Here is a 24,069-nt window from a genome sequence, read left to right on the forward strand (position 1 = left end):
ACACACACACACACACACACACACACAGATACCGCAGCACAGCACGCACGCGCAACACCCCCAGGGGCGTGTGGGAAATGTAGTTGCTCCGACTGTTTTCCCCGGTATGATTATAAAAAAAAACTGACTTTGTCGAAGGATTTTTAATGTAGATTAATTTTAAAAGAAACATCTGTTAAGCGATTAAGGTATAAATACTATTGAGTTCCTTGAATATTATTAAAAGACAAAGCAATGTTTAATGGTTAACTACAATACCCACGAGTCATTTAGCTCGCTTGCGACGTCACAGCGTCTTTTCCCTTCAGAAGCATTATGGGAATTGTAGTTGGAGTCAAAGTTGCATGTCAGATGAGCTAAATATGGCCATGGCTGAGACACGTGGATTGTAAGATTACCCTCAAGAAAAACACCACACATGCACACACGTACGCACGCACACACAGGTCCTCGGACGGCAGTCAGACCATAGATATAGAACATACTATAGTGTCTATATCTATGAGTCAGACAACATAAGATAATGTAATGTGGTCTCTGTCACCATCACCCACCATTTACAACATCCTGTGCAATTATATTTATACTATAGGGCCTATATTTCCCTTATTCTCTTTAATGCTACACACCATGTGTCTATTACAAATATCCTGTGCTATTATATATCATAGAAGTAGGCTATGTTTATAAGTAGAAGTTGTGTATATATAGCTTTTTTTATTTTTTTCTTGTTTTCATCTATCTCATTTTTATGTATCACTCAGTTACTTTTTTCCTTTGCTTTTTTGACTCTTGAGCTGCTGTAACAAGTGGATTTCCCTGATGTGGGATCAATAAAATTAATCTGATTTTACACACACACACACACACACACACACACACACACACACACACACGCACACTCAGATCCAAAAACAACAGCCTATACACATACGGTCTAATCAGGTGATTCGTCCTCTTATCACTTAAAACGCAGCCACTCACAGTCTAAATTCATACTATTGCTATAATAACATCTGTTGAGCTCAAGCGATTAGTCATTGATAAATCCAGCCACAGAAAATTAATTGACAAATATTTTAATAATCGTTTAATAGTTTTTCAAGCAAAATTGCTAAATTAAATTAGTTCCAACTACTAGAATGTCAATATTGTGTTTGTTGTTCTTCTACGACATTAAACTGAATATCTTTGGCTTTTGGACTGTTGGCCGGACAAATCAAAGCACTCTGGAATATTTGGATTGGCATTTTTTAAATATTTGCTGATGTTTCATTGGCCAGACAATTAATCAAGATAAGTCTCATCACAAACTTATTGTTGGTTACAGCCGTTAAACTCTGACATATAGCCATTATGATGCAGAACTTTTCCGAAACACATACCTTTAAAATGATTTTATATACATGTAATGGTGGGGGGAAAATGTGTTATGTAGTGTGGGGACTGGTCAAAGGACGAATTGCAAATAAAATGCTCTGGTACTTCCTTTTCCTCAATATTGTGCTGTAGATAAGGAGCTTACACTGTGGATTATTTTGCACTGCAACAGTGGATCAGTAAATGTGTAAAAAAAAAAGCTGCGGGAGCAGCCTCATTAATTCCCTCAGCAGGTCAAGAGGCCACAGCAGCTGTGGGCGACACCCTGCCCTCCATGCACACACAGAGCTTTAGACCTGGACTGACCTTGATCCTTAACCATCTCTTCCTCCACCTTCTAGCCAGTCTGGATTCACCCCCCCCCCTTCCATTCCTGTTTACTCCATTTTATAGAATTATACTGTATGTCCTGCAGCAGCAGAGCCAAACCGGGTCACCCAGAAACATGGTCCGTAACAGTATAGCCTATGTAAAGGATGACAACACAATAAGGCCAGCCTTTAATAATGCATCTGCTGCAGTGACGCCTCTCCATTTTCATGGATGACAGAGACAAAGCATCTAGCTATATTTGTGCTCTACAATCGCATTTAAATGACCTCTAGGGATGGCTAATGTTACCGAAAAAATATGATAATGAGGCAGAGCTCCCAGAAACCGCGATTTTTCTAATCTGCCTTCACTCCACACCCTTAATGCTATTTCCCCCAAGGCCTGAGCTGAGTTATGAAGTATTTTAGCACCATTTCAGTCCATAATATTTAGGCTGCAGGGGGCTCAAACATTGATTAGCTGTGGCTTGGGCTGGCGGAGGGAAAAAGTAGTAAGAAATCCAGGTATGTGAAGCACTGGATTGTAATTATAGCTTGAGAGGCTGATCAGTCCAGGCAGAGCCTCCCCCCCTCCCTTCCCCCTGTGTCCTTCCAGCCTCTTAAACCATTAAAACGCCCTCCTTTTGTTCCGTTCCAGCATATTGCAGACTACACTGAAAGGGCTCCAGTACGTTAGAGATTTCTTTCTGTTCTTGCCATTGTTGTCAGTGCATGATTTCTGAAAGGGAGGGGAGGGGTGAACTGTCAGATGTATACCATCAGAGAGTAATTTCAGAAGAATGTACAAATTTGACGAGGTGTAAACTGCAATACATGATCTATATATTTACAGTAATAAAGTACATTCTCAGTGAATAAAATGAAAGTTTACTCTACATTATTTTTAATACTTGTGTGTAAGCTCCTATTTTTATGGATATTTGTATATTCTGTTTGATAATGACCACGTTATTTTAAAATGCAGCCATGGTTAAATCCAGTGCTGAACATTTACAATTTTGTGTAAAAGGTGATAAACTTGATACAGATGTTATTTTCATATGCTATGTGAGATTTGAAAATGAAAATAATTAGATTTTGTGTTAGAGTTTGGTGCTTTTTTTAGATTTTAAAGAACTACAAGAGTGCTACTGATGATGTGTTAGTGGAACAGTGCTGGACTAGTTTACTCCAATTCATTTTTATTTCATTGTTGCATTGGATGACAAACCCAAGGTGTATTAATTCATTGTAGAGACTCTTTTACACTTTATGACTCATCATGATTCTTCACCAAGTCAAACAGAATGCAGTCTGTGCAGTATTTCCACTACAGATTAGATCCCTTTGAGAGGACAGGGCAGGAGAGATTTATTGCATGTGGTGGTGACTTTTTAGTAGATGTCACTCCCTTACAGCACTGACTTTAACACTGACAGTTGGCTTTAAATATACAAGAGTGTTCACAAGCTTCTCTGGTGCTGGCACAGAGCTACATGCATGAGGAGTTTCCTCTTTCATTTATTCTCTGCTACAGATGGGTTTTGCAGCGTTTTTAGCAACAGCAGGAATTGCCCAGCAAATGAAAGCTATCAGCAACCCTGGCATGAGCTTTAGAGTAACAAGCTGTGAACTGCACGTAATTTGTGTACTTGGCTGAAGCTTATCTGCCAGATTGCTGTCGCCAACCCGCCTGATGATAATCATCCATTTGTGTTTTCAATGTTCTCCTCTTGATAAATTCCGAGGCCATTTTTGGCAGCAAGTGGCCCTTTTTAGTGCGTCATTTATTAACGAAAAGCGGATGATCTTTCTGCAGATAGAAATACAGAAACTTGTAATGGAAATTGCATCCTCTTGGGGCCACTAGCAGGTCTTAAGATTTAGACGTTGCTTTGTCTGACTAAGAAAAGTTTTTTTTTCATACTTCTAATACTCCCACTGTGGCAGTTTCATTTGCAGCAGATTAGGACAAACAACTCAAGTTCTACTCTTACAAGACAAAGATACTAATATAGATGTTCTTCTCTTCTTCTGTATGACTCATTGCTGTTGCCAGTAAACAAATCTAACAGAAAGCATTCAAAGAGTTTGGGGACATTTCACAACATCTTCTTCCTCAGAAATTTCCATTAATGCAGTCTCTCTCGCAGATGTCCTGAGAGAGGATTATTTAAAGTTTGCATTTACATTTTTTTTTCCAAATGTATCTGAGGTATTTGCAGAAACACACATTTGAAATTAATGATATGCTTACATTTGGTGACAAGCTAAAAGAAATATTTCCCAGATCTTGGCTACAGATGCAAACCAGAACTGGGTCAGAAAAACAATTCAAAGATGCCTTTTGATCTCCTAAAAACTGACAGTATTTCATTCTGGGTTTTTTTTCCGCTTCAGTTAATTAGATTTTAGAAGCTCCCTTGCCATAGACATCTCTCATGATGTGCAAGCTGCAGAAGTCAACTGTTGCACTAGATGGCACCTCTGTACAACCTACCCTTCATATGTCATTTGTGACTGACAAAAAGAAAGTGTCAACACACAAGGAGCAGATTTTGTTTCAGAGAGAGGCAGAGAGACAAGTAGAGGAACATCTGGCCCAACAGGTAATAACACAATATATGAAATATGTAGCTGCAAACAAATCTGTCGGTTTTACACTTAGAGCAGGGATTAAGAGTGTGTTTCTGGGGAGCCCATGTGTGTTTCTGGGGAGCCCATGTGTGTTGTATTTGTACAAACTGACCTCCAAGAATAGGTGTGCAATTCTCACCTTCAGAACAGTCAAGAAGCCAGTATGTATGTGTAGGTGTGACACATTTATAAAGCTCTGTGGTGTTTTTTGATTTTGATTTTTTTCACTCCTCTGTTTCTTCTAATGGGTGCAAAAAAGCAATGAGAGACGCTGTGAAGGTAATTTGTCTGCACACAGCATGTGAGCATGCCAGCAGGGAGGATGTGGTTGTAAACTCTGGCGATGGAGGTTAACTTGGCATCGAAGCACAAAGGAAAGTGAGGTTTGCAGAAAGCAAACACTGTGATTTTTTCCCCCCTGGGTCGTCAACAGATTAGCCAGATTTAAGCGACGTGCTGCAGAAATGTGTATTTTTTGTTGACTCACTAAAAAAATATAAACATAAAACAAGCAGTGAATTGTGACATTTTTGTGACTTTTGTTTCAATGGAAATGCCCCGCATGCATTTGAAAATTGCTGCTAAAATTGAGAGTTATTCCTAGATTTCTTTTGATATCATAACTCATTTTTTCTTGCATATACAATAATAACTTCCTGGCAACACAGTACCCATATTTTTCAGCATTTATAAGCATTTGAAAAACAGTTTATAAAACACTATAATGTGGTTATAAGCAGATATAAGCAATTGATAATGCCGTTAATGCAGTTGTAATGATACCAAATAATATCTTCATTGGAGAAGTTAGTGGCAGTAGCTCAGTCTGTAGGGAGATGGGTTGGGAACCAGAATCGTTGGTTCAAGTCCCTGTAACGGACCAAAGTATGGAAGTGTGGACTGGTAGCTTGAGAGGTAGTTCACCTCCCGGTGAACTGGAGCCAATGTGCTCGTGAGCAAGGCATCGTACCCCCAACCGCTAAGGGCACACATCTCTAACATCTCTCCATTAGTGCATGAATTGTGTGTGTGTGTGTGTGTGTGTGTGTGTGTGTGTGTGTGTGTGTGTGTGTTTCCGGCCAGTGTGTAGTGATTTCTATCAAACAGAGTGTCAATAAAAAGTATAAATTATGAAATTAAATTTAAAAAAAATAAGATTGCCAAACAATACTGGTATTACATACACACTTATATATGTGTGCAACTACATGACAGTGTGTTATAAAGCATTTTGGCTTTAAATATACAAGAGTAAGAAAAAAAAGAATAAGAGTATTCACAAGCTTCTCTGGTGTTGGCACAGAGGCACATGCATGAGGAGTTCTTTCATTCATTCTCTGCTTTGTTTGTATACTCATGCTTAAGTAGCTGGTGTGCACAGTCAGCGTCTTCTACAGTACATGCTGAAACCAGGACAGTGCAAGACTCAACTGTATGAACAGACATGCTGTTCTAATACAGGTGCTTTATTGGAGTGTTAGAGATCAAATCCATTTCTAATCCAAGAAATCTAATTTTCTTAATGTATAACCAAAAATACTAATATTTGGAATTGGTGTTTGAAAATGCCTTAACCGTCCATATCTAGTGAAGGTAGACAATGTTTCGGAGCTACTCCACATGAAATATTAGGTGAAAGGTCCTCAGGATCATATAATGTGTACTATGAACTGCTCCCATTGATCACTGATGAAAAGCACTGCTTATCAACACAATAGTGACCTTTCTGCCTGTTCTGAGACATTGAACACTTTAAAGAAAACAACATACGTACAACAAAGCGGTGAGCAGACTTTTTATTAAAACAATCAAGTATCTGACTTCAGGATCTCAATATTTCTTCAGGACTTAGTGTGCACGTTGCTTTGCTTCTTATTTCAATGACCACTTCAGAAAACGGTAGAAGGAATGTCTTTTCACACACAGTATTGTGTTTTATGTTAGTGTGTCCTCCACAGTCACATAACTTATCCCCTGGTGCTGCCTGTGTTAAACTTCTGTCAAGTTTGTCTTCAACATGCTGACTGCAGACCTAAATGACTTTTCTTCCTTTCTGGCTGCTTAACTCGGGTCATGCTCTGATTATTTGATTCATATCACAAAGAGCAGCAAGTGTTATGCATGACTGATGGATGAGGGAATGAGAAAACTGTGAAGCTTACAGTGTTGGAAGAAGTACTCGGATCTATTACTTAAGTAAAGTACAATACGACAATGTATAACTACTCCATTACAAATGAAAGTCATTCATTTGACATTTTATTTAAGTTAAAATACAGAAGAAATATAATCAAAATGTACTTCATGTCCTTTTTTGAGAATCGAGGCTATATTATAATTTTATTTTTCATTTATCATAAATCTGATTTGTAGGATGGAAGGAAGAAAAAGTAAGTTCTGATACCCAGATGTCTATTCATGTTTTGGGCATTTTTATAATGATTGACTTTTAGTGAAATATTGGCTAATTTGATCTCTTTGGGATTTGAACAGTTCTTTCAATGAAACCATTGGAATAGTTTCGAGTGTAAAGTCCAATCAACAACTCGTGGACGTCTGAGACATGACAAAGGGGCCAAACTACACCAGACACTGGTTTCATTTTTATCCCTCCTGTTTTGTATAGTTACCAGGACCAGTAAAACTGTCCTGGGTCAGTGTGACCAAGTGCATGTAATCAATTGTTAAGTTATCAGATACCATAACATCCAGTAACACTTCATTTTACAGTCTGCATATTTCATGGTAAGTATGTGATAATTAGCAAGTAACTTTCACCCCAAGACTCTTTAGTTCCACTATTTTCCAATAAGCAAGTAATATATACCTGGTAATTTATTTAACACATGTATAGGAAATAATAAAAAAGTAGAATTATATTATTATACAAAAATACATAATATAATGTTAATTTAAGGAATGATTACAAAGGTTTTTATTTTCCAGGTCTACCGTTTCCTGTGACATAGGTAATAATTAGCAAGGAACTTCTTTGACATTTCTTGAAAATTACAACCAAATAATTGTATTTTCATTTCCCAATTAGCAGTTGGTAATTTATTTTGTATAGTTAATTGATAGTGCAGGGTGGCATTAAACATCTAAATAAGTTATTTCTTATGATCAGTAGAGGGGGCGCTAATTGTAGCCATCCCACTACCAGATTGCCTATCACAAGCAGGTAAAGACAACTTAGAGCCCCACTCTTGGGGAATATCAAAACTGAATCTTTCTATGCTATGCTATGTAAAAGAATAGGCCTAATTATTAAGGTATATAACTCATCTATATTTTGCATGTGAGTCTAATTATGATAATCAATGAACTTGGTAGAACTATATATATATATATATATATATATATATATATATATATATTACCAGCAAAGTTATGCCTTAAACCTGCATAATTTCCAGAAGGGGCAACTCCACTGGTTGCAAAAAGAATTGATGACACACACCCACAGAAACACAAAGTGAAAACAATACCAGTGTCCCTATCGCAGCTGATAATGAGCAAGATATGACCAATATAGTATATTGCATTGGGAATATTCTCACTTTGACAGACCTTCCTCCACATGCTCCCGAGACAGCTGCCTGTCAGCAGCTGACACTAACCGCGTCAGCACAACACAAGACCCCCAATGAACTCTAAAGGGAATTCACTCTTAAGCCTACAGGGACAGAACAGCAGCAGTTTAAAAAGGAACATCCCCAATAACAAATCAGTGACTTGTTAAATGGTACAACTGCAACCACACAGCCTAATTACTACACTCGTCAAATGTCTCCCAAACAAACCAAATACCTGAGCAAATTCAGAGACCAGAGAAGAGCACACGGCCAAAACCAGCATGCACGTGGACCAAATCACCTGATCAGCTTGTGTAATCAACCATGTGCCTGCTGCTACCTAAGGCACAAACAAAACTTACCAACAAAACAACAGAAATGGACGAGCCCCGATTTGTCACAAACAGGCTCATAGGCAGCAACAAAGACGGGAGACTAGACGGAGTATTAGCGTAGAATAGGCATTTATTTACAGAAACCGGAATCAAAACAGAAGAAATGTGGAAGTTGGTAATCAGTCGTGTACGGGTGAGCGGAAATGTCTGTAACAAGCAAAACCAAAAAGACAGCTGGAGTGAGGGAAGAGCAAACACTCTGTGGAAAGGTGATGAGCTTTTATATCCGACACCGGGCCCAGGTGTGGTTCATGAAGTTGACGAGACCCTTTGCATTGACCCAGATCCTGCAAAAACACACCTAGTGGAGCAGAGGGGTCATCACAATCATTTTGTTTAAAATTGTTATTTTTTTATGTAATCTTAATTTGAAAAGTAACTAGTAAATATAGATGTCAAATAAATGTAGTGGAGTAGATGTACATTACTATATTTCGCTTTGAAATGTGGTGTACTAGAAGTATAAAGTAGCACAAAATAGAAATACTTATTAAGTAAAGTACAAGTACCTCAGAATTGTACTTGAGTACTTGAATAAAGGAAGCTCAAAGAAACATTTTATGATGTTAAATCATTGTGGTCACTGGATCTACTTTCTACTATGTTTTTGTGTTTTTCTTAAGATTACGAATCAGTATCCCACGTGCTGCTCCAACATGGCAGACACCAAGGCCTACACATCGGATTTGTTCTCTGAACCAGCTTTGTGGCAAAATCCACCCGCTTCGAATGTTATCATTGGATTGAATGGGCGTTATCAGTGGTTATCAGCCTCATAGATATGGGTCAGCAGGGGCCTGCTGCGCCTACTGGTAGGCTCAGAGGGCTGTTATCATCCATTCGCATGGTTAATCACGGATAAATACACGAGAAGACTCCAGATCCAATCCCAGAGCAATCCAGGTCGCCGCTAACCGGAAGTCTGTTGGATAACGGCATATGTATACACAGGTAAGACCATTAAAATGAGAGCCTTTAAACTGTGATTATTTAGTCAATAAGCGAAAACAATACAGAATTTGTTTTTTTATGATGGCGTGACATTAATGTTGACATGAGAACGTTATGGTATACGTGCAGTTAAGTGTCCCAAATTCCCCATACAACGTCCTTAATTAACTATGAACCTGCTAAACCACCTGTGCTACCATAATCTTAACCATAACCATTACCATAACTTGTCTCAAATAAGACCCTCTTCATTTGGGACACTCAGTTTTTTGAACATAATTTGGGACACTAAACTGCACGTAAGTTTAACGTTATTCTATTATTAGCCTACTTGCTTTAAGTTAGCATAAATGTTACTAATTAGCATGTTTTGTTTTAGAAAATGACCCCATTAGCTTGAAATTAAGTAATTTTCCACAATGTACACAGTGTAAATAGTAAGGCCTATTGCATATATCGTGTAGCGTGACATTAGTGTTGACATGAAATAATTTTTGCAATTGCGTTAGCTAACGTTATTGTATTATTAGCCTACATTCGTTACGTTAGCATAAAACGTTACTAATTAGCATGTTTTGTTTTAGTAAATGTCCCCATTAGCTTGAAAGTAAGTAGTTTTCCACACTGTTCACAGTGTAAAGAGTAGTTTTTTCCACACTGTTCACAGTGTAAATAGTAAGGCCTATTGCATGTAGCTGCTCATTAACGCTTCAATAACGCTATACCATACGCCTATTGAGTGAAATAAAAATAAATAATAATAGTACCCAAAAGCACACTCTTTGTGCTTATCTATCTATCTATCTATCTATCTATCTATCTATCTATCACATATTCCTCATTCCAGCAAGGAGTGCACTTTACATTATTAAATAATAAATAATTGCCAAATATTTTGATTTCAGATATGGGAAAAGCTATTAAGAGTGCACGCTTCAGGAGCGTTAAGATTAAGGTGGCGAGGAGGTGTATCGCTGGTCGTGCAAAGGTTTCTTACCTTAGTCAAGGTCTTCCCAACCCAGCACCAAACAGACCCATCCTTCAGACCCTTCCACATCTGTTACACCTCAGGTTGAATCTGATGATGTGGCACCTAGTTCATGTTCTGAGACTGCATACAGTAAGGCAAAGAAGAGAGAGATTCATGCCTGGGATGCAGTCAAGGATGACATGCTTAAGGTGTCATTTGAATGTTCAGCACCAATCGCTACGCAGTGTGTTGTCTGCCTAGAAGATGCTGATTATAGGTGCATTGAGTGCAGCACAACTGCAGTCTTTTGTGAGGCTTGTCTGAAGAGGACTCACAGAAATTCACTGCACCTACCTGATAAGTGGAATGTAAGAATAATAGCATGCAGTCATACATACAGATATAACTAACTCAAAGTAATTTTAAATTGTTATGGTAATATTTTAGCACTGTGTTGTATCAATTATTTGTGTCTTCAGTCTGTTGTTTTAAAAACTTTCCTAGAGCTATGAATCTTTCTTACAGAATGCCTACTATGAGCCGTTTTCCCTGGGGTTATTCCTATACTTACCTGAAGGCCATAGCACCCATGCTGTGTACATGAAGGACATGAAAGTAATTATCAGCACAGGTTTGTCATTTTACATTGAAAAAATGTGTATGTAATGTATTTAATTTTAAAGTTGAGGAATCCAGTCCTATTAAATGTGGAGTAATGTATGTGTCTCTATAGTAGTACTTTGTTATGTTTTTATTTTATTTCCCTCTTTTTATTTGGCAGGACAGCTCTGCACCGTCACTGTCAATATGTGTGTGTGTGAACCAGAAGCCTGCACTCTGCTACGGTATGGGCTCTGGCCAGCAACAGCCGACAAGCCCCAGACAGCCTTTTTCCATCCCTCTGCTAGAGCTTTTTGTTTGTCTGTCACTCGAGTGTCAGGTTTCTGTTGAGGGTTTTTGCAACACCCTACGCTGGAAAAACAACCTTACACTTGCAGAGGTAAGTCAGTTTGCAGAGGTCAGTTAGAAGTCATGTTTGTGAAGTGAAGATTTTAGTTACTTTCATGGAAGACTGACCAGTCCGCATAGATGTGACAATTGGACCTTTTACTTTGATTGTACTGCATCATTATTATTTATGGAACTGTCTAGGATTATATAGTTACATGCAAAGTTATTATTGATATTTTTCTATAAAAATAATGTCTTACCATCACCTTGGACTTTATTTAGGAAGTGTAATTGTATGAAAAGTAAAGGTTTTCACTTATGTGAAAATGCTGCTTATACTGTAGGTTATCGCACTCTACAGAGCCCTGGTGGGAGAATCCATATCCCAGTTTAGGCATTACCACTTTCGACAAAGAAGTTTGGTAGATGTTTGCCCACACTTAGATGATGGGACCACATGCCCAGCATTTCCAAAGGTTGGTTGTAGTTCTAGCATGGTTATTGTTTGATTAACTATATTTGACCTTTTGGCATTAAATTTATATCGCAAAATCAGTTAATTGTTGTATAAGGTATTATAATAAAATAGTGACAATATTAGTATGAGCGTATCAACCAGGTGTTCTCTGGTACAACCTGCATTTATGAAGGCTGTATGAGATTAACCAGGATTACTGTAAATGTTTGTTTCCCAGGCAGATGGAGATATGATAGTGACATTGGATGCCAACTTTGGCCTTGTGCGGAAGCAAAGCTCAGGGACAAGTGTGGTTGAGCCATTTCATGGAACCCGCATGTTTGTTGATGAAAACGATGTAGAGGAATGCCTTCTTTCACATCCTGACAGCTCAAAGCCTAACGAGGTTAGTCACAGTTGCAGAATTCTGTATTAGGACTGAAAAATCTGAGTCCATGAAATGTTAAATGTAACTCCTGGAAGAAGACCATTATTCTGCTCATAAATCTAATAGTTCCTTAAATCTTTAGGACTGCAGTAACTTCAAGGCTGGCAATGTTCTGAGGTCCCAACAACAAGCAAAGAAACTTGATGTTACAGGAGGGTTTGGAGCTTCCTGTCGTCATGAAATGCCGCTAATGTTTGTCAACATGAGCCAAGGAGAAAAGCAAGTAGTGACATTTATGACTATTGACTAGGGCTGGGCGATATGGCTGAAAACTGTATCATGATATAAGTGTTTCATATCGGTCGATATTGATAATTATTGATATTTTTTTATGACCTATTTAAAATAAGGACCAGGAGCGCGGCTACGGTGGTAAAACAAGTTTGTGGTATTACCGGTGTTGGTGGAGACGACGGTCTGATGACATTGGTCTGTCTACGGTCAGAATTATAAAATCCCCAAAAACTGCCATACTGACTTTGTTTTATCAACAATTTCCTCGCTCACTGCGGCACTCACTTTCCACTTATCACCCACGCCAGTTCTGTTATTGAAGAACACGAGACAGTGATGTGGCGGAACCAAACTTGATACTGTTACATGATTGGCTGTTAGAGTGTCACTCCCTACATTGCTAGGTTACCAGAGAGTGAGTACCTTTGTTCATGCAGCCAAACTTGCTTCACAACCTCTGGTTTCTTCTGATGAAGAAAAACAAGTTATGAAACGTTTTATCAGCCGCATTTTCTATTGATATTGATTACGTGTCATTGCGAGACATATTGTTATCGTTTTATCGCCCAGCCCTACTACTGACTCAGTCAATATTCAATGCGTAGGATAACATGAACCTAACATAAGCCATTCGGTCTACAGTGGCAGCCTTCGAAGGCTGCAGACCTTGAATTGGGAAACAGCTTATACATTTTTTTTCAATCACCAAATATGAATCTCATGGAATGTATATGGGAGATTTCAAAATATTGCAAAATTTAAACCTTGCCACCATTCTAATTTTCATTTTATTTATATGTTTGTATGATTTTGAGTGTCCTTATTAAGTCTTCACTTTTCCTCAGTATGAAGTGTTTGATTATTCATATTTTTGTGTTGAAATAGATTAGCCTATCCTCTGTATGTCATTGATGAGCTTCTTCGAAGACGTGAGGACAAGAACATACACCTCAGAGTAGTCTATGACATTGCCTGTGTTGTTGCCTCACATTTGCGTGTAAGTACTTTTTTTTTTTGTGTGTGTAAAACTGAATTATTGATTCGATTAAAGACCTTGACAAATTAACTCAAAATTATGCCATACTGTGTTCAATTAGAAACCGGGAGGGCATACCACAAAACATCTCCTTGGCCGCATACCAGCTTTTCACATTTATGGACACAAATTGCCCTGCCAGGTAAATTCATAATTTGCTCTCTTTTTGGCCTCCATTTTTAATGTCTATCCACTGTACACCTGAGATAAGTACAAATGCCTTAAAGTAATCTTTATTCTAACATTTCCCCCCACCTAGTGTTTGACTTGTTTCAGAGATGCACTTTTTAGTGATATATTGGAAACCGCTTACAGTGTTCATATCTCTCCAGGTCAAGTTAATAACTGTAAGTTGATTGTTATAAGCAAATTTGTTTTATTTTTGTTTATTTTTTATGCTGATTAACATCTAATTTCTATAATTATTACATTAATATAAAGTAATGAAATGGACAGTTTTGCTACTGATTTAAAATAACATAAACTGTATCAGGGCCCTCTCCTGCCCCAAGCCCTTCAAGTCTGAAAGGTCAGGGTGTAACCATGATCACGATAAGCAGTTTCCACTGTAGTAGGATAATGCTTAGTGCCAGTGCATGTGATATTCTAAGACTTTGCTTTAATCACAGATCAAGTACAGCACCAGGCGGCTTGAAGGGTTTGGGCTCACAGATGGGGAAGGAATGGAAAGGCTGTGGTCTTTCCTCCGAAGATTTGCCAGAGTCACAAAGGAGATGACTCCATCTCACCGCCTTGACCTGCTGACTGATGCCCTTTTACATTATGGACGGAGGAAATCAACTGACCTGGGTTTGTCCACTGCTGTATAACCTGTCTAAATTTGTTGTTCAGTGTTACCACTGTGCCAAGTGGTTTAATGTCTAAACATTTGATATATTTTGGAGTTAAGCTGATCGCACACAAATTGGTAAGCATCAGTACATTAAACTTTCTTTACAGAGGTCCAGCTCCTGCAAAGATTAGACAGAGCAGAGAAAATATCAATTCTCGCTCAAGAAGACATCTCATCTGTCATCAGAGAGGCACCAGGTAAACCCTGCACATAAGAAGCAGTCAACAATAGTTGTGAATGGAAGAATTTTAGATTCCATTTACGTTTATTTTGTGAGTATGTAGCAATGACTGTTTTTATTTTTAATTGTCTTGTTTCCTGTTATTTTGTTGTTGCCTAGTGTTGGTTTCTGAGCGAGACATGGAGAGATGGAAGAAAAGGGAGATCAAACTAGCCCAACAGAAACAGAAACCAATACGTATGCAACTGAAGTGAATGTGTGAATGTCTTTAATATTGTAATAAGGTCATGAATATTATTAACAAAGACTATTGCAAATATGTTATACTTACCTTTCCATGTACAGTAATGAAAGACAATCCTGTAAACTGTGAGGGTAAAGAAGTAACATGAAATTAAGCGCTTTATTATAGCAGTAGTAATGTCTTTATCTGTTCTCCAGACACTGTCTGTAGATGGAAAAGGGACTACATCACCAAGCTGATTCAGTTCTACAAGTTCAAGTAAGACTTCAATGTGTTGATGTAAGACTATATAGTAATTACACCCATCTTTAAGTAACCTACTGATGTGCTTCAACATGGAAGACTAGGTGTGATTACATAGCTAGGAGTGAGACAATAACAGCATATTTTTAGGAACTCTTCCAACGTTTTTATTAATTACCTATAGGCCCACCTATAAGCAGCTCAACTCATAATATGTTGGATTCATTTTAAGACCCCCCCACCGCATTGACTCTGAAGACCCCCTGTTGAAGATTCCTGTTATAAATGAAGAGTTGCTATAATGCTGCAGTACCAGTTCCTTATAACTTCTACAGTGTTTGGTCAGGTGTACCACAGTAATGATTTCTGGTAGGTAACTACTGAATTCTTGTGCTGTACTTCTTGTAATGTATAGATCTGGAACTCGTGAGTTGTACATGGAGGATGGAACAGAGTAAGTAGGCTGTATCTGTCTGTTGCTGTTCTCTGATCAAGTGTCTAAATAACATTTAATAATATTTACTTGATGACCATTGTAGAATTGAGAACTCTCTGCTGAACATGGAAACAAAACACCGCATTGGGAGAAGATGGAAAGAATCTGATTTCGACTTCCAGTCTACCCTTAAAGATGTTGACAGTGACCTCAGAGGCCAACTTATATGCAAGGCAAGAACTGAATCAAGGGAGAGAGCAGTCCTCCTCTATCTGAAAAGAAAATATCCAGGTAAAGTGCTGTGGATAAGTTAGGGCTGGGCAATATGGAGAAAATCAAATATCACGATATTTTTGACCAAAATATCAATACCACAACGATAGTGTCGTGTTAACTATTGATGCTTTCACAGAATATTTACACAATGAGATTTTAGATAAATGATAAAATATAATATATGATAAATAATCATCAGTAATGTGGATATAACGAATAAGTGGGTAAAGGCAAATAATAGAACAGTTACAACAGTCTGGTAAGTTCAGAAATGACATCACTTTACTGTAATGCAGCCTTTAAAACCAGGAAAAGACAACACTTATGTCATTTTATGATATTACGATATCCAAAATCTAAGACAATATAATATTGATATATTGCCCAGCTCTAGGATAAGTAGATAAAATAAGTAGATAGAATTTTAAGATTTGAATTTTAACTTTTCAAAGGACCATAATACAAACTAATTAATTTCTTTGCATGTGTGTTTTCTAACTTTGTTTCAGATGGGCAGGGCATTGCCATTAGACTGTCCAAGCAGGTAGCCAACAAGAGACTGAGACAAGCAATCAAGGAATACAACCGTATTCAGTGGCCACCGCGAGATGAGCATCTTCCTGCAACAATTGATTTTCAGGAAGCATGCGATCCCTCTTGGCCTGTCTACTTCTGCTCTGATGAGACTGTAAGTCTAGTTACCTAAACCTAGTAACCACACTGCAATCACTCTAGTAACCATCTGACAACCGCTTAGTAACCACAACTACCTGGAAATCATTTTCATCAACCACCTGCTAACATGAGATAGCACTTTGTTTCCTTATGTCTTCTACTAGATTGAAGAAGATGATGTTTCAAGGAGTCTGAAAAGGCGTGGAATTGATGTCTTACATATGAGGACACGGGCAGCTGAGGAAAAGCACATGCTTTACCAGGAAATGAGAACTGTAACTGAACACCTCAATCAGCAGCATGCCTTTCTGTGCTCTGCCATCAATGACACAGAGCAGCCTGGTGCAAAAGCTGCTCTAATCCAACGTCTCAAACAGCTGGAAAGAAAGCTACATCATGCCACTGTGATGTTTCACCAACATGTACCAGACATTGTTCCTGCAACATGTAGTTATGTCGCCCCAGAAACCCCTACCTGTCTCAGGACCTCCCCATGTCAAGCATACAGACACTGGTATACGATGATGATGATGATGATGATGATGATGATGATGATGATAATGACAGCAACTAGCACTGTAAGCACTCATAACTAGGGCTGGTTTGCTGCTTCCTGGTTTTTAATGAATAGTTTGAGCAGGCTTGTATGCTTTGGTTATTTATCATTCAAAATGTCTCCTTAATTCAGCGCTAACCAAAATTCAACAAACTGACAGTTTAGGTTCTGTGTGTTTTCATTGTAACTGATCAGGATCTAATTGATGCTGTGTTGCTGATTAGTTGATTAGTCTAACTGCAAAAAAATCCATGTTTGTTTTTCTTGAGCTCTGAACAGTCCTGCCAATGTGAACCAAAAAAAAATATTGAAACAAGCTGTTTTTGGACAATAAATAAACACTTTTTTGTCGAAGCTGCTGTCTAAGTAACTTTTTAAAGCGTTGTTGTACTCAATGTATAGCCAGCTTTGGTGTTTTGAATGATTACACTTAACACTTAACCATAATATTGTATCTGTACAGTATGTTTTTCTAAGAAGGATACTTAAATAAAGTTTTTTTCAATCTTTGGTAGCAGAAGGTTTTCGGAAGTACATTGAAAAAACAACACTACCCACAATGTTACGCGTAACAGCAACGTCTCTGATTGTCCAATCTCGCTGTTACCATAGAAACGTTTACCCCCGCAAAAAATACGAACGGCTACCTTTGCCTTTTCCATAGATATATATGCCTTTTCTTGCCGTTTCAAAATGTTTTTTTTTTTTTTTGCCGAATCAAATGGTTTATGCTCACTATTCATCTGTAGCTGGTTGTCATGGTTACAGGCTTAAAACTTTCTATCAGCTATTTTCGAATGGGGAAAAAAACACTTCCGAAGCAGAGCCATTCAAAAAGTGGGTAGTCAATGTTGAGCTCTATATTTCTGAAATAAACCAACATATACATTTTTTCATAACAGAACATCTAGATGCTGTGTAATTACTAATTCGGATTTACTAGATATTTGAAATATTCAGTAGATATATATTTTTTTCAGAACCCTAGTTTACAACCCTAATTTGCAAACCAGAAGAACTACAACTGTAGTGCTGATTTGTATCAAGCTACATGGGCGTGGCTACAGGGAGTTGTAGTTTTTAAAACATTACAGTTTTTCTTAGAATTGGAGGTTGTAAATATTGAGATGAGAGTAGAGTGAGGGGTTTAGGTGTATAGTAAACGCATCTATGTAATCATATTTCAAATATGTAATTGTTAAATTGGTTAAAATTAATTAAATTACATTTTAACAGTATTTGACACCACCCCCAGTTGTTGACTATAATGACTTGATAGATGAGGCCAATAGCTTTTTTTATAACACTTGGTCCCATGTCTCTAACCCTTTTGTTACTGAATTACAAGCATTTAAACATGCACCAGAGGGATGTTTCAAAGGGCGGGTCATTCAAAGCAGGAGCCATGAAGAATCTTTATACTAACATATGTTACTCTCCAGGACAAGACCTTTCCAACAATGTATTTGGTTCAACTCTACAACAAAGTTTTAATTTTCTCATTTCACAGACACAAGCTAGCAGGTGCACTCTTTCAGAGAGCACTTTCAAGGCTTAATATATAAAATGAAGCTTTTTGTTTGTTTGTTTGTTTCTGACTGTGTAAAAATATTTAACACACACACACACACACACACACACACACACACACACACACACAGTTTATTTCTGTTTGGGACACACATGGCATAGGCTATTATGTTAATGCTGCTATTAGGGTTGTAAATCAAACGTGTATTATTAGTGTTATTCAAAACCAAGAGGACACATAGTGTAGCCCTAGGCCCTGTTCTATTCTCTGTAGGCTATTCCTCCATTGAAATTTTTATTTTGAGCTTTACAAAAGGCAAATATTTAGTTTTTCTCTTAACATTTTCCTCCTTCCAACACCCTGTCACTGTGAGCAACTAAATGCTTCAGCTATGTTTGGCAAATCTAGCATAGCCTATTTAGCCTACTGTAAAATCCAACCAGATGGTAGGCCTACTTAATGTAGAAATTGTTTTATGTTTCAAGAACGCTGATTTAATATTAAGTAGCATATCCCCAGCGACATATTCTTTTTAAGTATACAATCAAATGACATAAATAAAATTTTACAATCACAGGTTATTAAACGCTTTTCTTAATAGAGATATAGTCTAGTGGCATTTGGATGTGGGTTGCGGCCGACCGGCGGCAATTTGAAACGGAATGGAGCCCATCCACGGCGGACAGCTCTAACCATGATTCGAACGCCCCTCAGCTTCCGCTATCCAAACTGACGAATAAAATGTACTTCTCAGAATCGATGGATAATAATTAAAACGGATATCCTTAACATAAACACGTCATATTGTTGAGTTGTCACGACACTTTCATATTTTTCTAAAACGTTAGAAAGAAAAGCTTAACACGTGACAGTAAAGAATACTTGTGAGCGGAAGTACGTCATGCAAGCCATGATGCAAGCTAGCTGGTTTCAGCCTCTATGGTTTCAGCCTCAGCTAAAGTAGCGTCCATAGCAACCAATGAAAACAATGGTTGTCTTGTGCTAGCTGTTGGGTTGTGTTGTGTAGTGTACTTACGTTTCTGTATCTTTATCTTATGTTTTTTTTTTCCTTTCTTTGCTTGTAGCTTTTCTTCTTCTATCTTGTTGATGTATCAATTGTACTTTTCATATTTTCTTTTGATACTTAATGTCATGCTGCACATTTGAAAATCCAACCATTATTTTTTAATTTATTTTTAAATTAGAAATAAAGTGTAGTCTTCCAACTGTATGCCCACGTTTTCACAAGTTTACTAATCCCTTTGACATAAACCCTCTTTTCAGTATCAATTTTGCAAAATACCTACTAGTGACAATAAACAAGGAAATTTTAACAGTCTGGGTAGTAGGACTGTGGAAAATAAGTTTAAGTTATGTAAAACATCAAATCATACAGTGACCCTGGGTATTGAATAGGTGCCAATAATGAAACTGAGAAATAGGATACCTTTTATTTCCAACATGTGTACTCAATTCAGTACAATATAACTTTAAATGTTCCCCACATTGTACGGTTTGAAAGGGACCACATTGATGGAGCCAATAAACAACAATAAAGTACAAAGAATTTTAACTAGGGTAAATTAAAATATATAAGTGTAATCCAAAGGCATGTAGAGGCAAGATTCACAAGGAGCCTATTTTAATGAAAATGATGAACAGGCACCTAATAAATGTTAACAGGCTTTAAATCACGTGTCAACTCAAGGCTGCCGGCCAACCAGACAGACATGCACCAGAGTTCAAATGAGCTTTCACTCAAGCCGACTTTTCCACCAAACACTCCAGGGTTCTTTTTAAACGGAGTGTGTGTGTTTGTAGAGATGCAGTGGGGGCCATCAACACAGTAAAAACCTCAAACTTGTACGTTAAAGACGTAAATATTTGTATTCAACAGAAAAGTCAGATTGGACAGACAGTCTAGCTAGCTGTCTGGATTTACCCTGCAGAGAACACAAAAACTACTGCCAACACAAAGAAACAGGAAGGGGATGGACATCAGCTGAAATGATGGCTATCCGTGGAATTTTTCGGTGGCAATGGACCTAGATATAGACTACTAGAAATCAGGGTGTTTGCATGGTGTGTTGACCCTGGCAATGAAGGCACATGCTTCTTTTTAAAACCACAGGCAGTGTGGGACCATGATTGACACACTGAGCACTGAGACCATGAACGCCACTTCTTTGTAGCATTCTTCTTCTGGTCGTCAAAATGTATGCGGCAGACACAGCACAAATTGCCTCCATCTACCCGAGAAAGAAAAACATAAATATTTTGAAGTGAAGCCAGTTAGTTGAAATCATTAACATATATAAAACAATGTCTCTAAGGCAGCCATTTCATTTACAACTTTTGCCAAATGAAAATCTCCCTGATTTTTTTAACGGTTAAACACCAAGCAAAATTAAATAACAATAAAATAAGTCAGAAAAAGACTGTGGAGCCCAGTTGACATTTAAATTGCGCTGGTTTGACAATCAGAGGGGCTGAGGGGTAACCTGATTCGCCAGATGGATCGCCGCATTTGCTCGGCATATCCATCTGGGAACTTTCCGTTGGAGAACTTTTGGGAAGGGGCGGAAATACTGGTTAGCTGATTGATAAACCATCTGTCTATCACCTATGTTGGTGATAGACGGGCCAAATCAACCAATCAGATCCACGAGCGTATGAAAATACAACCACAAGCCCACCCCTGCTGCTGCAGGCAAAGCATAGCTCGTTAGCTCAGCATGCAAGCAACATGTCGGTAAAGGAGATTTACCGCTTGTGTAAAGAATTTAGGAAAAAAAGGCACCATTTCAGGTTCCCGGACCATATTCCAAAAAGAAGGATCCAAGAGAAAAAGCATTAGCGAGCGGCTAACAGAATTAGGGCTACCGCTGTTTGATAATACTGGTTAGCTGATTGGATAAACCATCTGTCTATCACCACCCAACCCGCCTCAAAACCAACGCTGATTGGCCCGGTCGCTTGGCTATCGGCCCAATATTCTCTGCCTCAAGATACCAGACTGATCTCGAGTGGAAAACTGGAGCTCGCCAGATCAGGACGGGTCTCACGAGGCTAGCTGAGGGGCTGGAAATGAAAAATAATTTCTGAAAATGTTAAATGGGGAGATAATTTAAGTAATTATTTAGTGACACCTTTTTATCAGGTGACCTGCACCTCAGTTTATCACAGCATAACCGTTACCATGGTCAAAAACACAAAACTGTCGTTTTTTCCCCCATAGATAACAGGCCTGGCCTTTTAGTTGTACATGGAAATATCCCTAATTTTCATGTCAGAACCTTTGTTCTTATATTTTATTTTCAGTTGTTTCAACTTTTTTTTCCACTGGACTGCACCCAAATCAAATGCATTTTAGGTTCAATCCAATTCAACCAGTTTTCACCTGTGTAATTGTAATTGTGAAACATATTGCAGTATTGTAATCTGTTGAAATTACTTGTTTTTATCTTTGCTGCTTGAAAAAGGCATTATTAGTATCAATTGGACTTCTTAAATATATATAACCACAGTTTGACACAGATACCTTCATCTTCAGTCATCACAATGGCTACATTAGTGGCTGTTTCTGAGGACTCTCCTTCCATCTGCTGTGCACCTAAAGAACATAAAAAAAAAAACACAATAACATCTTTCTAGATGCAAATTTTGAATCTTAATTAAAAATTTTAATTTAGCATTTATACTGTCAATGGTTATAGTAAACATCTAAATCTAAATCTCAACAGCCAATTCAAAGTGTGAAATGATCAGGATACCAAGCTTATAGAAACTGTTTAATGTCACTTGGATAAATATTGTATCTATATATTGTAATTTTCAAACAAAGTAAATGATTTGTAGCAATTGTTTTTCAAATGTATTAAGATTGCAAGAAATACCATTTCCACACATAGCCTCAAAGATCTGTTCCACTGACTTCTTTTGGATGCAAACTGTCTGTTGATTTAAAAGACATTCAACCATGACACAAAGGTGAAAATTTCATCATATAATTTTACATCAGACATGTGGACAGGGTCAAATATGCTGTGTAATGAGTTGAATTACAAAAGTTACATATGTAGTGAAATGTGCTTCTTAAGTTTAATGTTAAATATTCATTTAAATTTAATTCAATTTTTAATTCATATTTTTATTGATCTCCAGCAGTTGGGAGGGTTGATTGCCTTTTAAAAGATCACCCATAGTTCCCAGGAGGTAATAATGTTTTATTACTCCAGACCTTCTGCGTCCATGTGCTCGGACATTCCACTGTATGTCAGTGGGGTTTGCATTGTGCTGTATCTAATTGATATGTTTGGGAAAAAAGGAAAACATGTGTGTAATATGAGCATAACAAATAATTGGTCTTCATTACTGGAGAACAAATAATCACATAGCAGTATCAATGAAGATTAGTTTAATAGTTTATAGTTAATAGTTTAATGAGCATGAAAAATGTAAACCATTGCCAAGGGCCATCCCAGTCACATTTAACTAAACACTTACAGGATATTCTGAAGAGGTGCCTTTTAGAAAACGTGTTTATACTATAATTTTAATTAATTTATACTGTTTATTGATCCCCAGTGGGGAAATTACAATTTACACTCTGTTTGTTAGAAATCACTACACACTGGCCTGAAAACACACACAACATGCTCAGGACCTATTCATGCACAAATGGAGAGTCAGAGTGAGTGGGCTGCGGGTAGGGGGTGGGGGAAGTGCCTTGCTGGCAGTGCCCAAGAACTGGCATCTCTAGATCTGCAATCCCACTCTGTACTGGTCCATGCTGGGACTTGAACCAGCAACCAGCAACTCCCCTACAGACTGAGCTACTGCCACCCCCATAATGTATAGAAAAACTCAACTGAGGAATATTGTAACAATCTTTACAAACTGTCAAAGGCATAAATGCAATAAAGCTGTTCTGGATGTCTGCAATGGCCCAGCATAACAAAGACTCACATGAAGGCCTGTATTATTCTTTAGATTAACTTATTTTCCCAACTTTGCATAGAGCCAAATGGTCTGCAGGAACACAAGTGAAGAAAGACAACAGCCACTGTTAATATCACTTACTTATTTCAAATGAAATTTGCTCAGCAGCTGCCAAAATGGCCTCTAATTGGTTTCTTCCGTGAAGGAGGGCTTCTTGATGTGAAGTCCAATGGGCAGCCCAGCAACTTTGATTGTTACATCATCGTTATTCACAATGGACTGGTAGGGGAGCCTTCCAGTACCTCCGGCCTCCTCTGAAAGAAGTGGGCACATATGCATGCACATTACACAGTTGGATAATTCTGACTTCCTCCTGTTGAAAGCTAGTTTTGTTAAAGTGTCATAATCTTATGGTTGATGGGTACATAAGATACATAATTTATTAATTTGATAATAATAAAAAGTGTTTGAACGTATGCTTACTATATCTTTGGTTGAAAAGATCTTGTACTTTTTCAAAAGCACACTGATGGGCTCTTTAGTAGTAGGTGTTGCGGCTGAGGAGCTGGCTGCAGATGTGAAAACAGACAACAATTAATTCCATAAAACTGTTTTATGTATATTTGCACTATTATGGGGCTGAGTCCATTTGTGTGACTTTCATACAACAAATATTACCTTTGAAATGCAGTGCAAAATTGATCACTGTGTCCGTTGAGTCAAGGAACACAGTGGCTTTTGCTACTCATTTCAAAGACCTCTAAGCTGGCCTTTTGACTGTCAAAGGA

At 37.9% G+C, this 24,069-nt stretch overlaps 1 protein-coding gene and 1 pseudogene across 1 annotated transcript; one reads left to right on the plus strand and one right to left on the minus strand.

The window, feature by feature from the left end:
* The first annotated feature begins 9,088 nt into the window (after positions 1-9,088).
* LOC114572857 (uncharacterized) lies at positions 9,089-14,175 on the plus strand. Its single transcript, XM_028604639.1, has 8 exons — positions 9,089-9,249; positions 10,745-10,834; positions 11,001-11,219; positions 11,515-11,646; positions 11,866-12,033; positions 12,158-12,294; positions 13,195-13,306; positions 13,975-14,175. The coding sequence occupies exons 1-8, from the start codon at positions 9,238-9,240 to the stop codon at positions 14,173-14,175; spliced, it is 1,071 nt and encodes a 356-aa protein (XP_028460440.1). The 5' UTR covers positions 9,089-9,237.
* Positions 14,176-20,406: 6,231 nt separating this feature from the next.
* LOC114572858 (uncharacterized) lies at positions 20,407-24,066 on the minus strand (annotated as a pseudogene).
* Positions 24,067-24,069: the final 3 nt, after the last annotated feature.

This window comes from Perca flavescens, chromosome 18, assembly GCF_004354835.1.
Source record: "Perca flavescens isolate YP-PL-M2 chromosome 18, PFLA_1.0, whole genome shotgun sequence".
NCBI lineage: Eukaryota > Metazoa > Chordata > Actinopteri > Perciformes > Percidae > Perca > Perca flavescens.

Excerpts from the sequence above, each read along its gene's own strand:
- LOC114572857 (XM_028604639.1), top strand. Across the intron at positions 12,034-12,157 it reads ACAGCTCAAAGCCTAACGAG|GACTGCAGTAACTTCAAGGC; the intron begins GTTAGTCACAGT and ends TTAAATCTTTAG. Across the intron at positions 13,307-13,974 it reads TTGTTGCCTCACATTTGCGT|ATCAAGTACAGCACCAGGCG; the intron begins GTAAGTACTTTT and ends CTTTAATCACAG.